Here is a 24468-nt window from a genome sequence, read left to right on the forward strand (position 1 = left end):
ATTCAGGAGGCTGAGGCAGGAGAATTGTTGAACCCAGGAGGCAGAGATTGCAGTGAGCTGAGATCATACCACTGCGCTCCTGCCTGGGCAACAGAGAGATTCATCTTAAAAAAAGAAAAAGAAAAGAAAAGAAAGAAATCCTAGGCCAGGCACAGGGATCTGTAATCCCAGCACCCTGAGAGACCAAGTGGGTGGATCACTTGAGGCCAGAGTTTGAGACCAGACTGGCCAACATGCAAACCCCATCTCTACTACCAAAATTACAAAAATTAGCTGGGCGCAGTGGTGTGCACCTGTAGTACCAGATACTCAGGAGGCTGAGGCAGGAGAATCACTTAAACCTGGGAGCTGGAGGATGCAGTGAGCCAAGATCATGCCACTGCATTCCAGCCTGGGTGACAGTCCAGCCTGGGTGACAGAGCGATACTCTGTCTCAAAAACAAAAACCCCCAAATCGTCTTTCTCAGACATGCCACACTTCTGCCTTTGTACTGTTTCCCTACCTGAGTATGTTCTCTGATCTGTTTATTACAGATCTTATCATTTAGGCTTCAGTTAAAGTAGCACATCTGAGAGAGGTTTTCCCTGACCCAATCTAAAGTAGTTGTACTGTCACTGTTAGATCATCCATTTGAATTACCTGCATAGCACTTTTCACTATAATGTTTCTTGTTATTTATTTTCTGTTCTCTTCTCACTAAAGTTTAAGCTCTATAAGAGCAAGGATACTGACTGGTTTAGCACCGTAGTCCCAAGGCTAAACAGTTCCTGGCAGAGAGCTGATACTTAATAAACAGGTTTTAAACTTGCAGCTTATAAGACAATTATTGCTATATTCCTGGAAAGATGAAAATGAGAGCTGAGGAGGTCATGTTATTTTCTTTACTACTGAGCAGCTAGGAGAAGATTAGAAAAGTTTTGTGCTGAGATGAAGGTGGGGGGAAAGAGAAGAAAATGAAGTAGCTAAAATACACAATGAGAAGATGAATCTGTAAAAATGATCTTTATTTCAACACTGTATTACTCACTCGTCACCACTCTGATCTTCATTGTGCTGCTTATCTACTGCATTGAAGAAGGCTGTGATTCCTTCCAAAACACTTTTTCTGCTTCCCTGAAAACAATACAAAATTGTTAAGGTCTCCCAATTAAGAGCAAAATAACCAAGTTGAATTCAAAGTACTTTTCAGCTTAAAGAATTCTCCAGTACAAATTTATATAAATAATCTATGACCTAGAGTCAAACTAAGAATGTGTAGAACACTTTCATGTTGAAACAAGATTTGAAATATCTCTTACTGTAAGAATTTATCGGGCTGATAGTCTAACCTTTCTGAGGTATTTATCCCTTCTACCACCACAAAGAAAATGTGGCAATACAAGAGATAATGTATGTTTTCCTTGGATGAAAAGCATGATGTTTTTACCACTATCCATGAAATGAAAGCATCTATATTCTGCTATGTTTGTTCTGCTACGTAAGCAAGGGTGTGAGTAAGTTGAATGGTCATAACTGGTCATACCACCAGAACTAAGGAGAAACAATTTTCCATTTGTACCTTTGAGGAGAGAACCAGAAGCTGATAGACCAAAGGTGGTATTTCTTGAAGATTCATCTTGGAGAACATGCTCAATGCTTTTTCCACCACAAATTCCACCTCTTCTGCACTCAGAGGGACATCCCTGTAGATCAAAGATTCTAAAGGCTATAGACAGAGTCTAACTGCCTTGCTTTCAGAAATTCAATTCAGGGCTTTACAGCCGTTAATATTCCATTAAACATATTTTAAGAAATAAAACTTGGGAGCAGAGAAACAGATAATAGATTATTATAACTGTCCCTTTTGATTTTTCTCTAGTGAAGAACCTTTAAGGGAACCAATAACCTTACCTAAGCAAAGTCATAGAAAAAAATCATAAAGTTGCGTTTTAAATAAATAAGTAAAGCCAAAAAGGAAGCAGGAGTGGGGAGGGAATCTGAAACAGAAAACATAAATAGTAATATTGTTGCAAGCAGGAGAGCATGATGTTTAAGTTTGCTATGGTTTAATTTCTAGCAAGTAAGTTCACAAAGCAGGAAATACAAAGAAAAGGGAAATATGATGCTTACTTGAACATGGAGGTGAGTTGGATTACGTACTGCTGATCCCACCTAGTTGAAGAAAATGACAAAGAAAGCTGATTTCATTTCAACTTATTTAGATATAACTTTGTAAAATTAATGAGGACAAAAAAAAAAAAAACAGGGTCATTTCAAGTTTACTTTTGTAATACTGAGAAACAAGATCAAAGAAATACCATTTAAAACAATGAAACAGCAGATGTTAGCCTATCCAACTCGCAAAATCAAAATTCTGATAATACCCAATGTTGGTGAGATTGTGGAAAACAAACACTCTTCACGTACTGTTTTAGGGAATGTATGACAAGCTGGCAGTACTTACCAACTTTAAAAATGCACATCATCACAGATCTACCCAATTTACTATTTGAAATATATGCCATATAAGTGCTTGTAAAAGGTCATCTAGATATATAAATATGTTCAGGCCAGGTACAGTGGCTCATGCCTATATTCCCAACACTTTGGGAGGCCAAGGTAGGAAGATCACTTAAGGTCAGGAGTTCAAGACCAGCCTGGGCAATAAAGCAAGATTCCCATCTCTACTTAAAATAAATTAAAAAAAGACATTCATTGCAACACTCTTCGTAATAGCAAAAAACTGGAAACAAATAATCCAATAATTGTAGATTAGCCAAATAACAGATTACTACAAACCATTAAAAAGAATGATATAGAGTTGTATATGCTGACATGGACAGTTGTATTAAATAAAAAACGCAAGGTATATTACAACATGTATTGAATAAACTCTTGTGTAATTAAAAACAAATAAATTGATAAATACATGCTTAAAAATGATTTACGTAAGGGATCTTATGTAAGGAACCATAAATACAATGATCTCTAATTTAGATAATCTTGGGTATTTCCTTTTGTTCTTTTTAACAAATCCACATACAATCACAGTATTATATAACATAGTAATCTCTTTATTTTGTTAGTTATATGGTAAGAATTTTTCATCTTTAATGTATACATTTCACTTTTTTTTTTTTTTTTGAGACGAAGTCCTGCTCTGTTGCCCAGGCTGGAGTGCAACAGCTGGGGCGCAATGGCGTGATCTCTGCTCACCTCAACCTCTGCCTCCTGGGTTCAAGCGATTCTCCTGCCTCAGCCTCCGGAATAGCTGAGATTACAGGCACATGCCACCACGCCCAGCTAATTTTTTGTATTTTTAGTAGAGATGGGGTTTCACCATGTTGGCCAGGTCTCAAACTCCTGACCTCGTGATCCACCCGCCTCGGCCTCCCAAAGTGCTGGGACTACAGGTGTGAACCACTATGCCCGGCCTACATTTCACTTTTAATAGGTATAAATGTCATGGAGTGGCTCTACCTTAACCTACGTAGTTTACATGTGTCTATTACTGTGTGCTTATATTGGTTACAAGTTTCTGTGTTGAACATGTTCATATGTGAGGATTTTCTTGTATGTGGAGTCATTCTTTATTGTAGATTCCCAGAAATACAATTACTGGTTAAAGGATGTATCACTTGTATATTCTACTCTCTCAAAAAAACAAACAAAAAAAAAAAAATAGAAAAGATGCAGTAGCAAGTGACTTACCCAGCCTTCACGACCTTAAGACTCCAATAATGCTTAGACTGGAGCATTAAACACGCTAAATTAACACACTAAATTGCTGTACTAAGATACACAGTCAAGTAAATAAAACTATATGAACAGAATTAGAGGACAGAATACAGTAAATCATCTCTTTCTCACTAATTCATTGCAGACTAAATAGTTTTATAGTGTCATATTAAAAAATAATAATAAAGAAGGACTTAAAACCTTCACAGACATAAATTGCTGAAATAAAGTTTTTTTGGGCCACTTGTATTCCTAAGAAAGTTCTACATATTAATGAGACTCACCTGCCAGAACACAAGGTGTTAATCAACTGCTTCTTATATTCTTCCCCACTCAGTACACCTAGAAATGCAAAATAGACTGAGCAATAAATTTGATTATATAAATAGAGAAAACACCACTAAAATTGGAAGAAAATTACCTTTTCCATAAGCCAGATTTTCCTTTTTCGTTGCCAGGGCAGTGAGAATGATAGGCAGTAACTCCAAAGATTTTCCATTCACTAGGCTGCTGTCTCTGACAGCACTAATAAACTCATTGGCTAATTCAACCAGTAACGGTGCTGGAAAATAGTGAGCCTAGAAGTTCATGGGAGAAAGGAAATTTCAAGCAGAAATCCAATGTTTGATATCTCTTTCTAAGAAATAAAGTCTTTCGCTGAAATACGTGAATTGACTGAGATCCACCAGAACTGGTCCTGTAAGGGATTTATGGAATCATTCTGTTCTGTCTGGTACGTGGCTGTAACTGTGAAGAGCTTCAAAGATTTGAATCCTCTGTCGGTTCCCTAATGTTTTTAGATATGCCAATTCTTCAAAGAGATATAAGTCCATGGTACCAGAAATGTAATATATACATCTAGGTTGATTATAACCCATTCATCTGCCTTTTTTTGAGACAGGGTCTCACTCTGCTTCCCAGGCTGGAGTGCAGTGGCACAATCTCGGCTCACTGCAACCTCCGCCACCTTGGCTCAGGCAATCCTCCTGCCTCAGCCTCCCAAGTAGCTGCTACCACAGACATGCATCACCAACCTGGCTAATTTGTTTCTTTAGTATTTTTGGTAGAGATGTGGTTTCCATGTTGCTCAGGCTGATCTCAAACTCCTGAGCACAAGTGATCCACCCACCTCAGCCTCAAAAAGTGCTGGGATTATAATGAGTCACTGTGCCCGACCTGCATTTTTTTTTTTTTTTTTTTTTTTTTTAGCAACAGCTCTTACTCATAAATAGGAACTATGCTAGATTGGGCACTCAAGTTTTCCTTCCCTCAACAAATTACAAGCCCCCAAAAATCTACCCCCAAATATAAGTTTTAGTTTGCCATCTTACCTCCAGCATCAGTAATCCTATGATCTCAGATGCTGTTTCTTTCTGCAAGTCCCCTGATTCCACCAACTGGATACAGTAAGTGTATATCTTATGTCTCCTAAGCGTTCCAGCTTCCTCAGAGCAGGGGGAACCTGATTGTTTTAAACAGGGGGTACGGAAACAAGGGAAGAAGTCTTACAAGATTGATAGGTAAATAAGAAAATGTAAATGGATTGGACACTCTAATCTAAAAGCAAAGATTGGCAGAATTTTTTTTTTTCAGATGGAGTCTTGCTCTGTTACCCAGTTTGGAGTGCAGTGGCACAATCTCAGCTCACTTCAACCTCCACCTCCTGGGTTGAAGAGATTCTCCTACCTCAGCCTCCTGAGTAGCTGGGATTACAGGCGCCCACCACTATATCCAGCTAATTAATTCTTGTATTTTCAGTAGAGATGCGGTTTCACCATGTTAGCCAGGCTGGTCTCGAACTCCTGACCTCAGGTGATTTGCCGCCCCAACCTCCCAAGGTGTGGAATTACAGGCGTGAGCCACCACACCCAGCCAGAATTTTTTTTAAATCCTACTACATGTTGTTGAAGTACCACAGAAAATTTAACCCCAAAATATGAATCCCTAATACAAGTACTTTGAATTAAAAATCCTCAGAGTTCAGGGCCGGGCGCGGTGGCTCACGCCTGTAATCCCAGCACTTTGGGAGGCCGAGGCGGGTGGATCACGAGGTCAAGAGATTGAGACCATCCCGGTTAACATGGTGAAACCCTGTCTCTACTAAAAATACATAAAATTAGCTGGGCATGGTGGCGCGTGCCTGTAATCCCAGCTACTCAGGAGGCTGAGGCAGGAGAATTGCCTGAACCCAGGGGGCAGAGGTTGCGGTGAGCCAAGACCGCGCCATTGCACTCCAGCCTGGGTACCAAGAACGAAACTCCGTCTCAAAAAAAAAAAAAAAAATCCTCAGAGTTCAACAAGCCCTGGAAGAGACGTTCCCCTCTCTATAAAGACAGGACTGACCCACCAAGGAGAACAATTATTCTTGCTTTCCTCCCTGTCATCTCATTAGCCATTATTGGAAAGAAAAATGTACCACACATGAACAGACACTTTTCCAAGATAATGACTATCCCCAAGGATCATTTAAATTCCAAAGAGAACTATTTACACGTTAATTTCTGTCCTGATCCAGTCAATCTTCCTAGTCGCCATTTATTGCTCCTCAACAGAATTCCTCTTCTCCCTCTCTTATAACCTATTTTGCCAGGATACAAGTCCCCATTCTTTTTACAACTTTAAGATGTTATACAAGCTTCTGGGCCCCATTGAGATACTGGGCAGTCACACTGCAATTCTCCCCAGCACACAGTTAAATAAATTTGTATGCCTTTTCTCTTACTAACCTGCCTTACTGTGAGTTGATTTTTCAGTGCATCTCTGGGGTGCCAAGGGCCTTGCCCACCACAGTGTCTACCAGAGACACAATTTAAATTCAAAGACACAAATAAGTGAAAGATAAAAGGATGGAAAAAGATAATGCCATGTAAACAGTAACCAAAGAATGCCTGAATGGCTATACTAATATCAGAAAAAGCAAGCTGTGAACACCAAGAGTTCAAGACCAGCCTGAGCAACATAGTGAGACCCCATCTCTACAAAAATAAAAATAATAAAATTAGCCAGACATGGTGGTGCATGCCTTAACTCCTAGCTACCTGGGGGGCTGAAGTGGGAGGATTGCTTGAACCCCAGAGTTCAAGGTTACAGTGAGCAGATTGCACCACTGCACTCCAGTCTGGGTGACAGAGCAAGACTCTGTCTTTAGAAAAAAAAAAAAAAAAGACTAAAATTGTTATTGAAGGAAGGATATTTTACAATGATAAAAAGATTAATCCTTCATTAGGATGTAATAATTATAAACATGTATGCACTCAAAAGAGCTCCAAAATACTCTAAACAAACATTGACAGAATTGAAGGGAAAAAAGAGACAATTCAACAATAATTATAAGAAACTTCCATGTCCCACTTTTAATAATGAATACAACAACAGACAGAAGATCAACAACTTCCATTGTTGTTCTGGAAAACTTGAACACACTAGACCTAAAAGACATCTATAGAACACTCCACCCAACAACAGCAGTACTCAAGTGCACACGGAACATTCTCCAGGATAAACCACATATTAGGCTTTAAAACAATTCTTGATAAATTTAAAAGGACTGTAATCATACCATATATATTCTATTACTGCAGCGAAATGAAAGTAGAAACCAGTAACAAAAGGAAATCTGGGAGATTCACGAATGTGGAAATTAAGACAATCTTAACCAACCAATGGATCAAATAACTACAGGGAAATTAGAAAATACCTCGAGACGACCAAAAGCAAAAAACACAGCAGGCCAAATGTTACCAGATGCAGCTAAAGCAGTGCATACAAGAAAATTTATTTTTATAAACGCCTTATATTAAAAAAGGAGAATTATCTCAAAGCAACGACTGTAAGGTCTTTTAGGCCAACTGATCGCACCATGAACAGCATGGTAACCTCTGTGACCTGCACATATACCCCAGATGAGTTCCTGGAAGAAAATTAACCCCTGCAACACCTAACTAACTTGGGACATTCTTCTGTTGTTTCTTATTCCGGCCTCAATAGACAAGGCCATGGGACTTTGTAACCGACCTTGCTCAACCTCATGACTCCAGACCCTACGACCCCCTCTCAGCTTGCAAAAAACTGCCCTGAACTGTAACTTCCACTGCTTACCCCAACCCTATAAAACCAACTCCTAACCCACCACCCTCCGCTGACTCTCTTTTTGGACTCAGTCTACCTTCACCGGGGTGAATAAACAGCCAGGTGCTCACATGAAGCCAGTGTGAGGGGGTCTCTTCATTCAGAGTATGTGTTTTAACAACGAACTAATCTACCATAAGAACCTATAAAACAACAATTAAACTAAACCCAAAGCTAGTAAAAGGAATATAAAGGTTAGAGTGGACCTACGTAAAATAGAGACCAACAACAGAGAAAAGCAAGGAGACCAAGAGTTGGTTCTTTAAAAAGATGAACAAAATAGAAAAATCTTGGCCAGGTGCAGTGGCTCATGCCTGTAATCCCAGCACTTACGGAGGCAGAGGCAGGTGGATCACGAGGTTAGGAGTATGAAACCAGCCCAAACAAAATGGTGAAACCCCATCTCTACTAAAAATACAAAAATTAGCCAGGCGTGGTGGCGCACACCTGTAACCTCAGCTACTCAGGAGATTAAGGCAGGAGAATGCTTGAACCCTGGAGGTGGAGGTTGCAGTGAGCCAAGATCACGCACTATACTCCAGCCTGGGCGACAAGAGCAAGGCTCCGTCTCAAAAAAAAAAAAAAAAAGGAAAAAGAAAAATCTTTAGCTAGGCTGACAAAGAAAAGGAAAATGACTTAAATTACTAATAACATGAATGAAAGAGGGAAACTGCTACTAACCTTAGAGAAATAAAAGGGATTATAAAGGAATACAAAAAACAATTATAGAACAATAAATTAGATAATCTACATGAAATGGACAAATTTTTTTTTTTTTTTTTTTAAGACAGAATCTTGCTCTGTTGCCTAGACTAGAGGGCAGTGGAATAATCTCGGCTCACTGCAACCTCTGCCTCTTGGGTTCAAGCAATTCTCATGGCTTAGCCTCCGGAGTAGCTGGGACTACAGGCAATGCACCACCACACCTGGCTAATTTTTTGTATTTCTGGTAGAGACGGGGTTTCGCCATGTTGGCCAGGCTGATCTCAAACTCCTGACCTCAAGTGATCCGTCTGCCTCAGCCTTCCAAAGTTCTGAGCTTACAGGTGAACTCCTGGCCTCAAGTGAGCCACCAAGCCTGGCCTGAAACAGACAAATTTCTAAAATGGCACAAATTATCAAAATCAACTCAAGAAGAAACAAAATTTCAACAGACCAGAAGAGATTGAATTCAAAACACTTCACACAAAGGAAAGCCAGATGGCTTCAAGGGTGAATTCACTAAACGTTTAAAAAAGAATTAACGCCAATTCTTCACAGTCTTCCAAAAAAACAGAAGACAAGGGAATACTTCCTAACTCATCCTATGAGGCCAATATTATCCTCAAACCAAAACTAGATAAAGACATAAGAAAACCACAGATCATTAGCCCTTGTGAATACAGATGCAAAAAGCCTCAGCAAAATACTAGAATCCAGCATTTAAAAAGGATTATACACCATGCAAAAAAGCAAAACTGAATCCAGCAACATTTAAAAAAGATTATATATCACAACTAAGCAGGATCAGTTTAATGTATGAAAATCAATGAAATACACCATATTAATAGAATAACAAATAAAGGATAAATAAAGAATAAGTAAATAAATAAAATCAAGAATACACCACATGATCATCTCAGTAGATGCAGAAAAAGCATCTGAGGCTTCTGGTGCTTACCACTGGCTGTGTTCTTACACTGACTGCCTAGAAAGAGGAGACAGAGTAAACCTACCTCATATACACCTCCACCCAGGCCCTGTGCCTGGTCTGTATTGTGAATGCAGGGGGACACAGAGTTGATAGGGGGAGGAAAGCATTTCAAAAACCCAATACTCTTTCATGATAAAACATTGAACAAATGAGGAATCAAAGGGAAGTTCCTCAACCTGACAAAAGGCACCTATGAAAAATGACTGCTAGCCAGGCACAGTGGTTCACGCCTATAATCCCAGCACTCTGAGAGGCTGAGGTGGGCAGATCATCTGAGGTCAGGAGTCTGAGACCAGCCTGACCAACATGGAGAAACTCCATCTCTACTAAAAATACAAAAAAATTAGCCAGGCATGGTACTGCATGCCTGTAATCCCAGCTACTAAGGAGGATGAGGCAGGAGAATTGCTTGAACCTGGGAGGTGGAGGTTGCAGTGAGCCGAGATCGTGCCATTGCACTCCAGCCTGGGCAACAAGAGCGAGACTCCGTCCCCCATCAAGAAGAAAGAAAAACTACAGCTAACATCATACTCAATGGGAAGCTCTCTTCTAAGATCAGGAACAAGACGAGGGTGTCTACTTTCACCCCTTCCATTTGTACTGCTGGTTCCAACCAGGACAAATATGTAATAATAAAAATAAAAGTTATCTAGACTGGAAAAGAAGTAAAACTATCCTTTCTTCACAGATGACATTATCTTGTATACAGAAAACCCTAAGGAATCCACAAAAATGAAACAATTAGAGCTACTAAGTACAGAAGGTTGCAGGATATGAGTTCAATATACAAAAACTGCAGTTCTTTGTGCTACCAATGAACTATTACAAGACTGAATTAAGAAAACAATTTTGTTTCAATAGTATTAAAAGGAATAAAGTACTTAGGAATACAGTTAACAAAAGAAGTACAAGACCTGTACTCTGAAAAGCATAAAATACTGTAAAACAAAATTAAACAGGACCTAAATAAATGGAAAGACATTACATGTTCATGGAATGTAAGACTTACCTTAAGATAGCAACACTTCTCAAATTCATGTATAGATTCAACACAATCCCTACCAAAACCCCAGCCTCCTTTTTGCAGAAATCGACAAGCGTATCTTAAAATTTATAAGAAAATATAAAAGACCTACAATAGCCAAAACAATTCCGAAAGATAAAAACAAGTTTGAAGAATTCACACTTCCTGACTGCAAAACTTAATACAAAGCTATAGCAATCAAGACTGCGTGGCACTGAAATAAGGAAAGACGTACAGATCAAAGGAACAATACCAAAAGCCCAGATATAAACCTTCTCATTTATCCACAACTGGTTTTTGATAAGGGTGCCAAATGGGGAAGGAATGAAGTTGGACCCCTACCTCATACCAAATACAAAAACTAACTCAAAATGGATCAAATGACTATAAGTATGAGGTAAATCTGTAAAATTTTTACTTTTGCTTTTTTTTTTTTTTTTTTGAGACAGTGTCTCACTCAGTTGCTACAGCCTCAAGCTTTCTGGCTCAAGCGATCCTTCCGCTTCAGCCTTCTGAGTAGCTAGGGCCACAAGCCCGTGCGACAATGCCCAGCTAATTTTTTTAATTTTTTGTAGAGACGGGGCCTGCTGCCCAGGCTGCTCTCAAACTCCACCTAGGCTCAAGCAATCCTCCCACCTCAGCCTCCTAAAGTGCTAAGATTACAAGCAAGAGCCACTGCACCTGGCCTTAGAAAACTTTTAGAAGAAAAGATAGGTATAAATCTTTGCGACATTGAATTAAGTAATGTTTTCTGAGATATGACAGCAAAAGCATAAGCTATAACAAAATACACAGCCTAGACATCAGCAGTAAAATAAACAAAGTACTGATATATATTTCAACATAGAGAAACTTTTGTAACATCATGTTAAATGAAAGAAGTCGGTCACAAAGGACCATATATAAGACGATTCCACTACATGAAATGTCCAGAATAGACAAATCCGTAGAGATAAAAAGTAGATTCATGGTTTCTTAGGACTGGAATAAACTAGGTGTTTGAAGGGCTGACATCTTAAGAGATGCAAACTTTCTTTTAGGGGTAATGAAATTGTGGTAATGGATACACAACTCTGAATATACTAAAAGCCACAGAATTGCTCTTCCACTTAGTAGTGTACATAGGCAGCTGCTATTGCTCTTTCATTATTTCCTTTTCTCTGATATTTCTAGAAAATATTTAGCAAGTTTCCATACAGGTTGACTCAAGCAATCTTCAAAATTCTTTCATGAATAGGAAGATGTGTTTTTGTACCCTTGCAGCAGAGCTCTAATTAACTTGGGGGAAGAAAAATAAACCAAGTTAACATACCTAATTAAGAGTCCAAAGACACTTTTAATTTCTGTCTTGTACAATTTTATCCTACCAGAATTTCTAAGACCACTGTGAGTCACAATCTGCAACAACTTAAACTAGCCCTTGTTCAAGACAGGAAAACAAATATGTCAGTCACTGGGCATGAAGAATCTCTACATAAAGGCACATTAAGATATCTCGTTTCATTAAACCCCACAGGTCACTTGCTCCTTGTTAAGCACAGATTATGTATTAAACATTGCTGTTCTCTTCTTCACAATTTTAAAAGCACAAGTAAATCAATGCAGATTTTATGAAAAGCACATTCTGTAATTACAGGCCCCAAAATCAGCAATACAATCTCAGGTAGCCACTTCAACTCCCTTCAGTAAAATTATTTAAGTCCACTAGTGAGGAAACTGCTGCTATAGTTGATTCTGTGGAATCCTCAAAACATGGAAAATGTCCCAGTGGGGCTTCAAACAGTAAGAAATGTATCAAAACTAAACAAATCTACCAAGGAATGCAGGAGATAGATAGAAGTGACACTAATTATTATTACCTTTGAAGATGGCTCTCAGGAGGGCTCCAGCAACTTTTCCTTTCACTGCTTGATTCTGAAGGAGATTAGTCAACTGCAAAGAAAGAAAGAAAAACTGTAAGTCTCTGGCAACACTCTTTAACCCAATGACCTAAACACTCAATATGAAAAAATACTCTTCTGTCAGGTTCAGATCATTCAAGGATTACAAACACCGTAAGTTTTAGATAGAGCAGGATACATCTTAATATGATCCTGGATTGTCAAGACTGAGATCTATTCATACTCATTCTTTTTTTTTTTTGAGACTGAGTTTCGCTCTTGTTGCCCAGGTTGGAGTGCAATGGCGTGATCTCAGCTCACTGCAACCTCTGCCTTCCAGGTTCAAGCCATTCTCTTGCCTCAGCCTCTAAAGTAGCTGGTATTAGAGGCACCTGTTACCACGCCCAGCTAATTTTTGTATTTTTAGTAGAGATGGGGTTTCACCATGCTGACCAGGCTAGTCTCGAACTCCTGACCTCCTGATCCACCCACCTTGGCCTCCCAAAGTGTTGAGATTACAGGTGTGAGCCACTGCACCCAGCCTATTCATACTCATTCTATAAAGATTTGTGGAGTACGTAGCATAGTTGGGGACATACTTCAATCCAACAAATACTTCTTGAGCATATTATTTTCTTTAGGCATGCTATAAAGATGAACAAGACAGACATAGTAATTTGACTCAGAGTTTACAATAGAGCAGGAGGGGAAAGGATGACAGAAAAAGCAAATCAGAAAAAAAATTGTAAAAGAACCAAATAAGAGGCTGAGATAGACAGTAAGTGAGGAAAGGAAAGAAACTTCATCTAGGGCAGTAAGGGGACGCTTCTCTGAAGTAGGTGACATTTAAGTAGAGACTTAGAGGACAAGATTCTCCTGCCTCAGCCTCCTGAGTAGCTGGGATTACAGGCATGTGCCACCATGCCCTGCTAATTTTTTGTATTGTTAGTAGAGATGGAGTTTCACCACGTTGGCCAGGTCCTGACCTCAGGTGATCCACCTGCCTTGGCCTCCCAAAGTGCTGAGATTACAGGGGTGAGCCACCGTGCCCAGCAAGAAGGCGCTAATTATTCAAAGGAGGTAGAGAAGGATATTCTAGACAGAAGTATGATCATGTGCAAAGGCCAAGAAAAAGCAGAGCTTGACATATTTGAGGCCAAAGACTTGTTTTAAATAAAAAAAAAGATCAATATGGCTGGAGAAGGGTAAAGAAAAGAGTAGTAGAAGATGAGTTTGAAGAGAAACAGAAAGGACCAGATTATGAAGAATCTTACAGGTCACGCACGGTAGGAAGTTCAGCTTTTGTCTAAGTGCAACGAAGTTACTAAAGAGAAAAGAAGGAAGTGAGATGACAGATTTTTAAAATATCATCCTTGCTCCTGTGTGGAGAATGAGTTATGGGGGTTGTGAAATGGGGATACCTGTTAGTAGACTGCTACTGTGTTTAAGAGAGAGATGATAGTGACCTAGACCAAAGTAACAGAGGCACTATGAGTTGTGTCCTCCCCACACCCCCAAATTTCATATGCTGAAGTTCTAACCCCCCGTGGTTCTGAATGTGACCTTATTTGGAAATTGGGTTCTTGTAGATGTAATTAACTGAGGTCATCAGAATGGACCATTCAGTCACTAGTCCAATGACTGATGCCCTTAAAAAAAGGGGAACTCTGGACATAGAACATAAACAGGGAGGATGCCAGGTGAAGATGAAAGCAGAGCTCAGGTGATACAAGCCAAGGAATGCCAAAGGTTACCACAACCAACAGAAGCCGGGCGAGAGACACAGAACAAATTCTCACAGCCCTCAAAAGGAACCAACCCCAACACCACCTTCATCTTGGACTTCCAGTCTCCAGAACCGTGAAACATTTAATTGATGCTATTTAAGCTACGCAATTGGTGGTACTTTGTAGCCCTAGCACACTGATATAGGAGATGAAGAAAAGTAGATAGATTCAAGATAAATATTTGAGAACTAAGAATAGAAATTCCTCAGTTTGGAAGCGAAGTAGGGGGTAGTGATGAAGGAAAAGAAACTGAGGAAGACTCCCAGATTTCTGGCTTAAGCAGCTAGCTGAGTGAATAGTGGCACCATCCATTTATGTGGTGAAAATTTGGGATTAAGGAAGCATCTACATCACCCTGAGAGCTTACTAAAACAAATTTCTAGGCTCTACCCACAGTTTATGATTCAGGTCTGCTGTGGGGCTCAGAACCACTACTCTGAGATATCCAAGTGGAAGTGCCAAGTAGGTGACAATGAAATACGCCAAGTGGAGCATCAATGGAAACAGATGAGACCATCCAGGAATGACGATAAAGAGAAGAGAACACCAACAGTCAATCATTAAAAAGAGAAACAGCTGCCAGCAAAGACAACGGAGAAAGTGAGATCAGTAACACTGGAGCATAATCTAGAGAGAGAAGTATCACAGAAGCCAGGACTAATAAAACAATAAACTTCACCTCTTCCACAAGTACATGAGTCTGGTGTTTCTAGCTGGAGTCCATCTCTCCATTAAATATATAATAAAGCAGCATCTGACTACTCTTGCCTATACATTCCAACAGAGTACTTGGTCCTTGACATAACCCTTAGAGCAGCAGTTCTCAACCAGTGGTGACTTTTGTCCCGCAGGGGACACTGGGCAATGTCTAGAAACATTTCTGGTTGTCACAACGGGAAGGGTGCTGCTGGAATCTAGTGGTAAGAGATGCTACCAAACATTCCGCAGTGCACTGGACAGCCCACCGCAACAAAGATTTATCCAAGCCAAAGTGTGAGCACTGCCAAGGCTGAGAAGCTGTTGTTGACTCTTTTTGAAACAGTTCAGTTTCAACAAAAAGCAGTGTGGCATAGGAGGGGGGAAAAAGCTGGATCCAGAATCAGAAGCCCTGGATGTAAATCCTAGCTATGCCATTTACCAGCTATATAACCTCAGGCAAGTAATTCAATCTGTTATGTGTGTCCATTTCCCCACCTTGAAGGACTGAGATACCACGCAGAACTTGCAGGGGGACTAACGCACAACACGTACCCAACGAATGTTAATGTTCCTCTATCACCTCTGTCCTCTACTCTCCATCTTCCTCCTTCCACTTATGTGATCGTCAGTCTTCCTTTTCACCATGCTCAGCTATGCTTTTTACTACATTTTAAAACTTAGAGCAAGTAAGATTTAAGTATCCCTGTTATCTCAGAAGGCTTCAAAATTTTTAACTGGCAGACGAACTACCAAGTTAACAGCACAACCCAAATAAATTTCGATTTTTTTAAAAAAATAAAACATTCCTCATTTTGTGTTGTGTGATGTTTCCTTGTGCCTAGATTGAGTTTATGCAGTTTTGTTTTTTTTTTTGAGATGGAATTTCGCTCTTGTTACCCAGGCTGGAGTGCAATGGTGTGATCTCGGCTCACCGCAACCTCCACCTCCTGGGTTCAAGCAATTCTCCTACCTCAGCCTCCCGAGTAGCTGGGACTACAGGCGCACGCCACTATGCCCAGCTAATTTTTGTATTTTTAGTAGAGATGGGGTTTCAACATGTTGACCAGGATGGTCTCGATCTCTTGACCTCGTGATCCACCCGCCTCGGCCTCCCAAAGTGCTGGGAGTATAGGCGTGAGCCACCGCGCCCGGCCAAGTTTATGCAGTCTTGCAACAACACAGGTGATATCATGTCATTCTCTGAGTATCATATCAGGAAGCACATAATGTCCACCTGTCCCTCGTTGGTGATATTAATTCTGACCTCACTTTATAATTACTTTTCCTCCCTCCCTTTGCCACCAGTAAGACATTTGTAGGGAGACACTTTAAGACCATGCAAATATCTTGCTCCTCATTAATTTTCTCCATGTAAAATGGAAAAGCCCAGCAGAAACCACTGTTACCAGGTTATCGAAGTCAGTATCACCAAGAATGACATTGACATCAAGATCCCAGTGATTCAATACACTAAAAAGAACATGGCACCATTTCTATGGCCCTTATGCCAGGGATACATGACCTTGGTCCAATCACGAGACACTTCCAAACAGGCCCTAACTGAGACACATTCAGCAAAACAACTGATCAATATTTTTCAGGGCTATCGTGATCAACAGAGAACAAGGAAAGACTACTGCAGATTGGAGGAAATCGGGGGAAATGACAACTAAGGGAGCGGTGTAGGACGCTGAGTACAATGTAGGACGCTAGAACGTAAAGAGAACGTTAGTGAAATAATTACTGGGGAGAGTTGGACTAAGGTTTTTAGCTTCATTAATTGTATCTTACCAATGTTTTTAAATTCCTCCTGGATTTAGCAACCATTGGTATTTTTTGCCTGGTTCAATTTTTACCATGACGGTTGCAAAGTAATGATTTTCCAATTCCTGCACTGTAAGCAAGAGAACTCCTTTCTACCCATGTATTCATTTACTTACCTTATTTACTTAGAGACAGAGTCTTCTTTGCATCCCTGGCTAGACTGCAGTGGCACAGTCATAGCTCACTATAACCGCAAACTCCTGGGCTCAAGCAATTCTCCTGCCTCAGCACCCCTCCAGTTAACTAGGACTACAAGCATGTGCCACCATGCCATGCTAATTAAAAAAAAAAAAATTTTAATAGGAAATGTATGCACATATATACACATAATTCCATGTCCCTTTGCCACTGAAAGAACACTGACTCTGAATATCAACACGTTTATTACATCTAAAATAGTTTCAAAATTGCTTCACCCATACCACTACAATAAACAATCCTACTAAAAAGAGTTCAAGGTTTATTTGTATTTTTCCCCACCACTCCTATACCAAGACTTCGGGTAGATAATCAAATACTTAGATGAGTTATTTCTCCTCTCCCCACCTTCAGTATCGTTAGGGTATTCTTTGTTTCTTTTTTGTAATGATACCCAGACATATATATGTTTTCTCTTCTTTTTCACATAAAAAGAATATACACATTTTGCACATTTCCTAGAAGTGGGATGACTGGGTTCAAGGAAAATGTGTCTGTAGTCTTGCTAGGTATTACCAAATTCTAACCATGGTCATACCATTTTTCAGCAATGAATGAGTGAGTGCCTGTTTTCCCCCAGTGGCTCAACTGGACAAGAAATAGTATCTTCCATTTTAATTTACATTTCTCTTATTATGAGTGAAGTTGAGCATATTTTCTTATGTTTAAGGCCATTTTTATATATCTTTTAATGATTATTCTCATGTTTTTTGCCTTTTTTAATTATGATGTTTTATCTTTCCCCTCCTCATGAGTTATTTAAGAATTAGGAATATTAATCCTTTATCTGTGATACGTTACAAATATTTTTTTCCCAGTTTGCCATTTGTCTTTTGACTCTGGCCATGAAAACTTTTTAACTTATATGTAGACTAACTTATCTTTTATTGCATCTATATTTTGTATAATACTTAGAAAGCTTTTCACTGCACTGAGCTTAAAGAGAAATTCATCCATGTTTTCTTCTAACATACAGTTTTTGTTTTTGTTTTTTTGAGACAGAGTCTCGCTGTGTCACCAGGCTGGAGTGCAGTGGCTCGATCTCGGCTCACTGCAACCTCTGCCTCCTGCATTCAAGCAATTCTCCTGCCTCAGCCTCCGGAGTAGCTGGGATTACAGGCATGCACCACCATGCCCGGCTAATTTTTATATTTTTAATAGAGACAAGGTTTCTCCTTGTTGGGCAGGCTGGTTTTGAACTCCTGACCTCAGGTGATCCACCCACCTCAGCCTCCCAAAATGCTGGGATTATAGGTGTGAGCCATCCTGCCTGGCCAACTGTATCTTCTAACTGGTTATTACGTATGAATGCTACTGATTTTTGCATATTATATTCTGCTACCTTGATGAATTCTTGTTTATAGATGGTTTTACCACATATTCTCCAGGGTTTTCCAGGTATACTATCATACCACCTACAAAGAGAGATGGTTTTATATTTTCTTTTTCTTTTTTTTTTGAGATGGAATCTCACTCTGTTTGCCCAGGCTGGAGTGCAATGGCACGATCTCGGCTCACCACAACCTCTGCCCAGGTTCAAGCAATTCTCCCGCCTCAGTCTTCCAAGTAGCTGAGATTACAGGCATGCGCCACCACGTTAGGCTAATATTGTATTTTTAGTAGAGACAGGGTTTCTCCATGTTGGTGAGGCTGGTCTTGAACTCCCGACCTCAGGTGATCCGCCCATCTTGGCCTCCCAAAGTGCTGGGATTACAGGCGTGAGCCACCAGGGATGGCCTTAATTTACATCTTTAAATATGTTAAATACTAGGCCAGGCAGAGTGACTCACGCCTATAATCCCAGCAAAGTGGGAGGCTGAGGTGGGTGGATTGCTTGAGCTCAGGAGCTCAAGTCCAGCCTGGAAAGCATGGCGAAACCCCATCTCTGCTAAAAATACAAAAATTAGTCAGACACATGTCCATAGTCCCTGCTACTCAGGAGGCTGAGGTGGGAGGATCACTTGAGCCCAGGAGGTTGAGGCTGCAGTAAGCTGAGATTGTCCCACTGCGCTCCAGTGTGGGCAAAAGTGAGATCCTCTCTCTAAACAAATAAATAAAGTTAAATACTGTAATAAGTATTTGTGTTAAATATTTAAAGTTTTTTTTCAGATTGCTCTAAATCCTTGAATATTAATTTTCCCATTGCTGGTTCTGTGACAGTCTTTCTTGCCACAGGACTTCTTATGTGTTTTATAATTTTTACTCTGAGTTCATATTCTGTGGAACATTTTATTAAATGAACTGCATGCATATATTACTGACATGCTTAACAAATTTGTAGAGGATAAAAGGTGATTAATATGGTCAACAGAATCATACAAAATGAACTTGATGGAGTAAAACAAGATAAAAAAGATGACAGTTAACAAATATATAGTTTGTCGTTGTGTGGATGTTTTTAGAAACCAGGTCTTGCTATGTTGCCTAAGCCGATCTCGAACTTCTGGCCTAAAGGAATGCTCCTAAAGTGACAGGATTACAGGTGTGAGCCACCATGCCTGGCCCATGTATAGTTTTTAACAGGGGTTCTCCCCGTCTCTACTAAAAATACAAAAAATTAGCTGGGCATGGTGGCGCATGCCTGTAATCTCAGCTACTCAGGAGGTTGAGGCAGGAGAATTGCCTGAACCCAGGAGGCAGAGGTTGCGGTGAGCCGAGATCACGCCATTGCACTCCAGCCTGGGTAACAAGAGTGAAACTGTCTCAAAAATAAAAAAAACAGGGGTTCTAAAAACTACAGGATTTCAGAGATAAAGGAAATTTAGCTTAATATCAACATATACAAAAGTAAATATAAGAGCAATGAGACCACAATATGATGTTACTGCCAAAAAGCTGATTTTGCATTAATGGAAAAATGAAAGAAATATTAGCATTACTCTATCCTAGAATCAGAATACATCTAAAACACTGCCTTCAATTTGACAGTATTCATGCCTTCAATTTGAGGCATGAAACTTTAAATAAATAATTTAAATATTGGTTTTAACCAGATCTTGTCTATAGAATGATTCAAGTTACTACTCATGCAATAAGCCAGCTCAAAAAATAGCTGTATCTGTACACATAAGATGCAGTAATAAATAAATAAATAGCAGATATAAAGGCAATCCTGGATAATTTCAAAGAAAAACAATATCAAAGAGCAAGCCTACATCAATTCCTAGTTAGTCTGTCAGATAACACAGACTAAGATGCACTTTGTTTCAATAATTGCAACACTAACACATAAAAATTCCCTTAACAGGCTGGGCACAGTGGCTCAAGCCTATAATCCCAGCACTTTGGGAGGCCAAGGCTGGTAGATCACCTGAGGTCAGGAGTTCCAGACCAGCCTGGCCAACAGGGCAAAACCCCATCTCTACTAAAAATATAAAACCTAGCCAGGCACAGTGGTTGTGCCTGTAATCCCAGCTACTAGGGAGACTGAGACAGGAGAATCATTTGAACCCAGGAGGCGGAGGTTGCAGGGAACTGAGATTGTGCCACTGTACTCTAGCCTGGGCAACAGAGTAAAACCTTGTCTCAAAAAAAGAAAAAAAAATTCCTTAAAAACATAATACTCATCAACTGACAGAAAAAGAGAAGAAAAGGAAATCCCATGATACTCAATGTCTTTACTTGTTTATACATATATCTTGAAGAGGGATGCTTTTCCAGGCAGCGATCTGGATAGGATGAGATCACTTATCATGGAAAAAGCAGCAGTATATCAGCTGAGCGAAAAGATTAGGAAAAATAAACAGCTTCACATATAAGGCAATTACTATCCCATTTGATAATCATATACTTACAGTGAAAACAGAGGCCCTAATTTTTACTAATAATTTCAAAATAATTTGCTGCTCATAAACTTAATTTCTTTAAGGAAAAATATAGAAAAGCATCAAAATGCAAAACTAATGTCTCAATCAATAACTATAGTCTAGATATTATCTTCAAATAGGATTGTTCTAAGGACCATAAAAGTATATACAGTTGTAAAAGCATTCTAAGGCTATTTCAGATTTAAATTTGGTCACAAATGCCCTCACGTTGTCCATTTCTCTTATTCCCTCACCCATATTTCTTTACATCTATAAATTATTATTAAATAAACCCTTGTCTCCTACGGAGAATGGGGAGTAGACGAAGACGCAACATAATTTTTCTTTCTCACATGTCCTTTGAATTTGTCATCAAGCCTGACATTCACTTTTAGCAGAATATGCTTCCTGATACTCACGTCATCTTCTTTCAGGGTCTGAAGAAATTCCTGCAGCTTGTCTGTTGTTTTTTCTGCTGCTAGAGATAAAATCTTCTGGTCCATTATTGCTCATATCACAGAACTATAAGGGAAAAACGTCAGAGGTGGGTGAAGATTCCAGAAATAGACAAACCTGATTTTTTTTCCTTCCCTGTTAACTGAATATTTCATACCTATTATACAATGGGTGCTCAACAAACTTAGGACTATCTTTGGTAGGTGATTCTTTTTTTTTTTCTTCTTCTTCTTCAGCTCAGTGTTAAGATGGTGAATCTTAACCTAACCAAAATAATCTTAAAAATTCCCTGAAATTGCCTTATTAGGAAACTGTATTCTAATCAAGTGGTTTCATAATTTTTGCCCACACTTGTTATCATCTACTGAGTATAGCTAGAACCCAGCTGCCAATTAACAGCATATCAAGTATGTAATATATTATCATAAGCATGTAATAAAGTATTTGACAAATAAATGAATAAACCAACAGCACTAGAAATGCTATGTGCCAATTAAATGGTATAAAAACAAGTGAGAAGGAGAGCCCAAGAGTGTGAGGCTGCAGTGAGCTGTGATCATGTCACTGTACCCCAGCCTAGGCAACAAGGTAAGACCCTGTCTCTTAAAAAAAAAAAAAAGAAAAGGTGAGAAATTAACAAGGTGAAAGATATAATTGTGTTCTTAAAGGTCAAGGCTTCCCAGCAGAGGAAAGCTTGAAATGGAGCTTAGAGATTAAATTTAGATAGTCAAGACAACCAGACTGTATACATTAGTGAGAAGGGTATGATGAACAAAGGCATTCATATGGGAAATGAGAAATTTATTTGGAAAAAATGAGTAGAATGGCTGAGGTAGAATTCAAGTAGGAAAATAGTGAGTAGGAAGGCTGGAAAGATAGGCTGGGAGTAAACAGTTTAAGGAATTCGGATTCTATTTCGTAAATCACTGAGAACCATCAAAAAATTCCAAGCAAAAGACAATCTCACAAGATTGAAAGTGACAGAACCTAGCATCTTTGTGCAGATTAAAGTGGGGAGAAGGTAAGGAGAAACAGCAAAGGCGAAGAGACCATTTGGAAGCTATTTTAGTGGAAATGATAAAGACCTGTACTAGGGTGGTGACTGGAGAACAGAAAAGATGGGATGAAATGCAGGCACATGAAACAGACAGAATTCAGTGAGGAGCTATGAAAACAGAAGGGGGAAATACAGACTAGTAGAAAGAAAATCTGCCCCTCCTCTTCCTGTGTTTCTCCATCTCCATCATCTGTTCAGCTGCTCAAACCAGAAACCTGAGTGACATTCTTAACAACTTTGGCTTCATCCTTCACCACATCCATGACCAAGTCCTGTCAATGTTACCTACTAAGTAACTCCCAAACCGGTCTACTTTTCTCCGACTCCACTACTGACACATTACTCCAAGCCACCACCATCTCTCACCTGAACTATGGCAATCACTCATAACTTGTCCCCCTCCATGTATCAACTAAAGTGATGTTTTTGAAACACAAACCTCATTATGTGACTTATCTTCCCTCCACGCCATCCTCATCCGAAAGCTCTTCAGAGTAGCTTTCCATTGTTTTCTCATCAGTCCAAAATCCGTAAGTAAGGATAAAGTAAGTCCTGCAAGATCTGACCCATGCCTAACTCCCCTTCATCACTCTGTTCCAGCCATAGGGAATTACTTTCAGTCTTTCAAATCGACAAGTTCTTTCTTCCACAGGCCCTTCCACATGTTTCCATCTGGAACTCAGATAAATACTCCTCCTTCCATCCACTGCCCCCCAATCTTTTGTTACTAATTCCTACAATTCCTTCAGATCTCAGCTCAATCCACATCTCAAAAAGTCAGTCTAGGTTAAACAGTCCCCTATTACATCCGCTCATGGCACCAGTAAACTCTCTTACATACTGTCACCAGTTTTTAATGTTACATGTGTAATTATCAGATTAACAAATGTATTTCCCACTAGACTAAAGCTCTGTAGGGGCAGGGGCCGTAGCTGGTTTTATCACTGTTATCTCCAGCACTTGGCACACTATCTTGCTCAAACTAGGTAACTAACAAATTATTAAACCCCTACAATAGGGAAGACACTGGACCCAGCGCTTTTACATCCATTAACATGATCCTCACAACAACACATATTAGGTAGGTGTACTATTCGCCCCATTTTAGATGAACAACTTTTGGGATTCAGAGATTAAGGAATTTCCCGAAGATTAGACGACCAGCAAGTGGCAGAGAGAGAAGTGAAGGCCAACTCTGTCCAGCTCCAGACTCCAAGATGCCAATTGGATGCAAACAGGACACACCAACCTAACAAGGTGTCCAGCTAGAAGGGGCAGGCAGGCAGCTTCGGAGGGGAATGGGTGTAAGCCAACCTAGGCACATGTGCTAAAATCATCCTAAAACCAGAGGTAAGACCAGAGACGGGTGGCTGTGAATTCCCTGAGCGCAAAGTAGATTCCTTCTCAAGAGATGCGGAGAGCATCAGAGATCTGAAGTCAAGATCCGAGAAAGGTAGGGTCCGGGCGGCGGGAAACGCTGGAGTTCCCTTCCGGGTTCTTCAGCGCGCGAGCCGCGAAAGCAAATACAGAAACGATAACACGAAGCAGCTGGTGATGGAGACCGTGACCCGGCAACAAACGCCAAGCAAGATTAAGGAAAATTTCTCAGAAGCCAGAGCTGCACCTTGGCCAAGGGGAAAGAATTTAACAGGAGAGGCTCCGACCGAGGCTCGCCCCTCGGAGGGAACTGCTAAAGCGGAGGCGGACGGCGGGAGACAGCGGAGCCAGTCTGCTTTCTAGGCCACAGAAAATACCAGAACGCCACGTCAGGACACGAGCCTCCTTTCCCCCGAAGAACAGCTTCCTCCCAGGGACCGAACCCACAGCCCAAGCAACTCGCGCGCAGATCTGCAGTCACCCCAGCCTCACCTCCTCCACAAACTTCCGAAAAGCCCGCTCAACCTGACGCCGCCACACTTCCGCTACCCGTGACAAGTCCCGCCCCCGCGACTCACTTCCGCCGTCCGGGCGCCGCGGGCGGGGAGCACCTGGAAGACTGACGGGTGCCGGGAAGCGTGCGGAGTTCCAGGACGTCCCCGCTCACAGTCGGAGGGGGGCGCTGCGGTTCCGAACCCGTGCTCGGGGCCGCGGATGAGCACGCGCAGTGGGACCTACTCCAGTTGCGGGAGTAGTCAGAGCCGGGGGACTCACAACTAGGGGTGCCGCATGTCTTGGCTTTGGAAAAGCCTGGAAGGCAG

The 24468-nt window shown here is 40.4% G+C and overlaps 1 protein-coding gene and 1 non-coding gene across 6 annotated transcripts in view; one reads left to right on the top strand and one right to left on the bottom strand.

Annotated features, from left to right (window-relative positions):
• Positions 1-24216, bottom strand: part of FANCI (FA complementation group I) — a 72311-nt gene extending 48095 nt beyond the window's left edge. For 2 of the 5 annotated variants that reach the window (XM_012463867.3, XM_012463863.3), the window contains exons 1-9: positions 24140-24216; positions 21177-21279; positions 12423-12495; positions 5050-5180; positions 4140-4296; positions 4003-4060; positions 2111-2152; positions 1560-1683; positions 1029-1114 (exon numbers count right to left, since the gene is read on the bottom strand). In XM_012463867.3, the coding sequence (XP_012319290.2) occupies positions 1029-1114; positions 1560-1683; positions 2111-2152; positions 4003-4060; positions 4140-4296; positions 5050-5180; positions 12423-12495; positions 21177-21260 (755 nt within the window). In that variant the 5' untranslated portion in view covers positions 21261-21279; positions 24140-24216. The other 3 variants (XM_012463866.3, XM_012463864.3, XM_012463865.3) reach the window with 3 other exon arrangements.
• LOC135275030 (small nucleolar RNA SNORA51) lies at positions 9490-9623 on the top strand. The gene has a single exon (XR_010342753.1). It is a non-coding gene; the product is annotated as a small nucleolar RNA SNORA51 (small nucleolar RNA).
• Positions 24217-24468: the final 252 nt, after the last annotated feature.

This window comes from Aotus nancymaae, unplaced genomic scaffold (genome assembly GCF_030222135.1).
Source record: "Aotus nancymaae isolate 86718 unplaced genomic scaffold, 86718_ANA_hifiasm-v0.15.2.pri h1tg000014l, whole genome shotgun sequence".
NCBI classification, from domain to species: Eukaryota; Metazoa; Chordata; class Mammalia; order Primates; family Aotidae; genus Aotus; species Aotus nancymaae.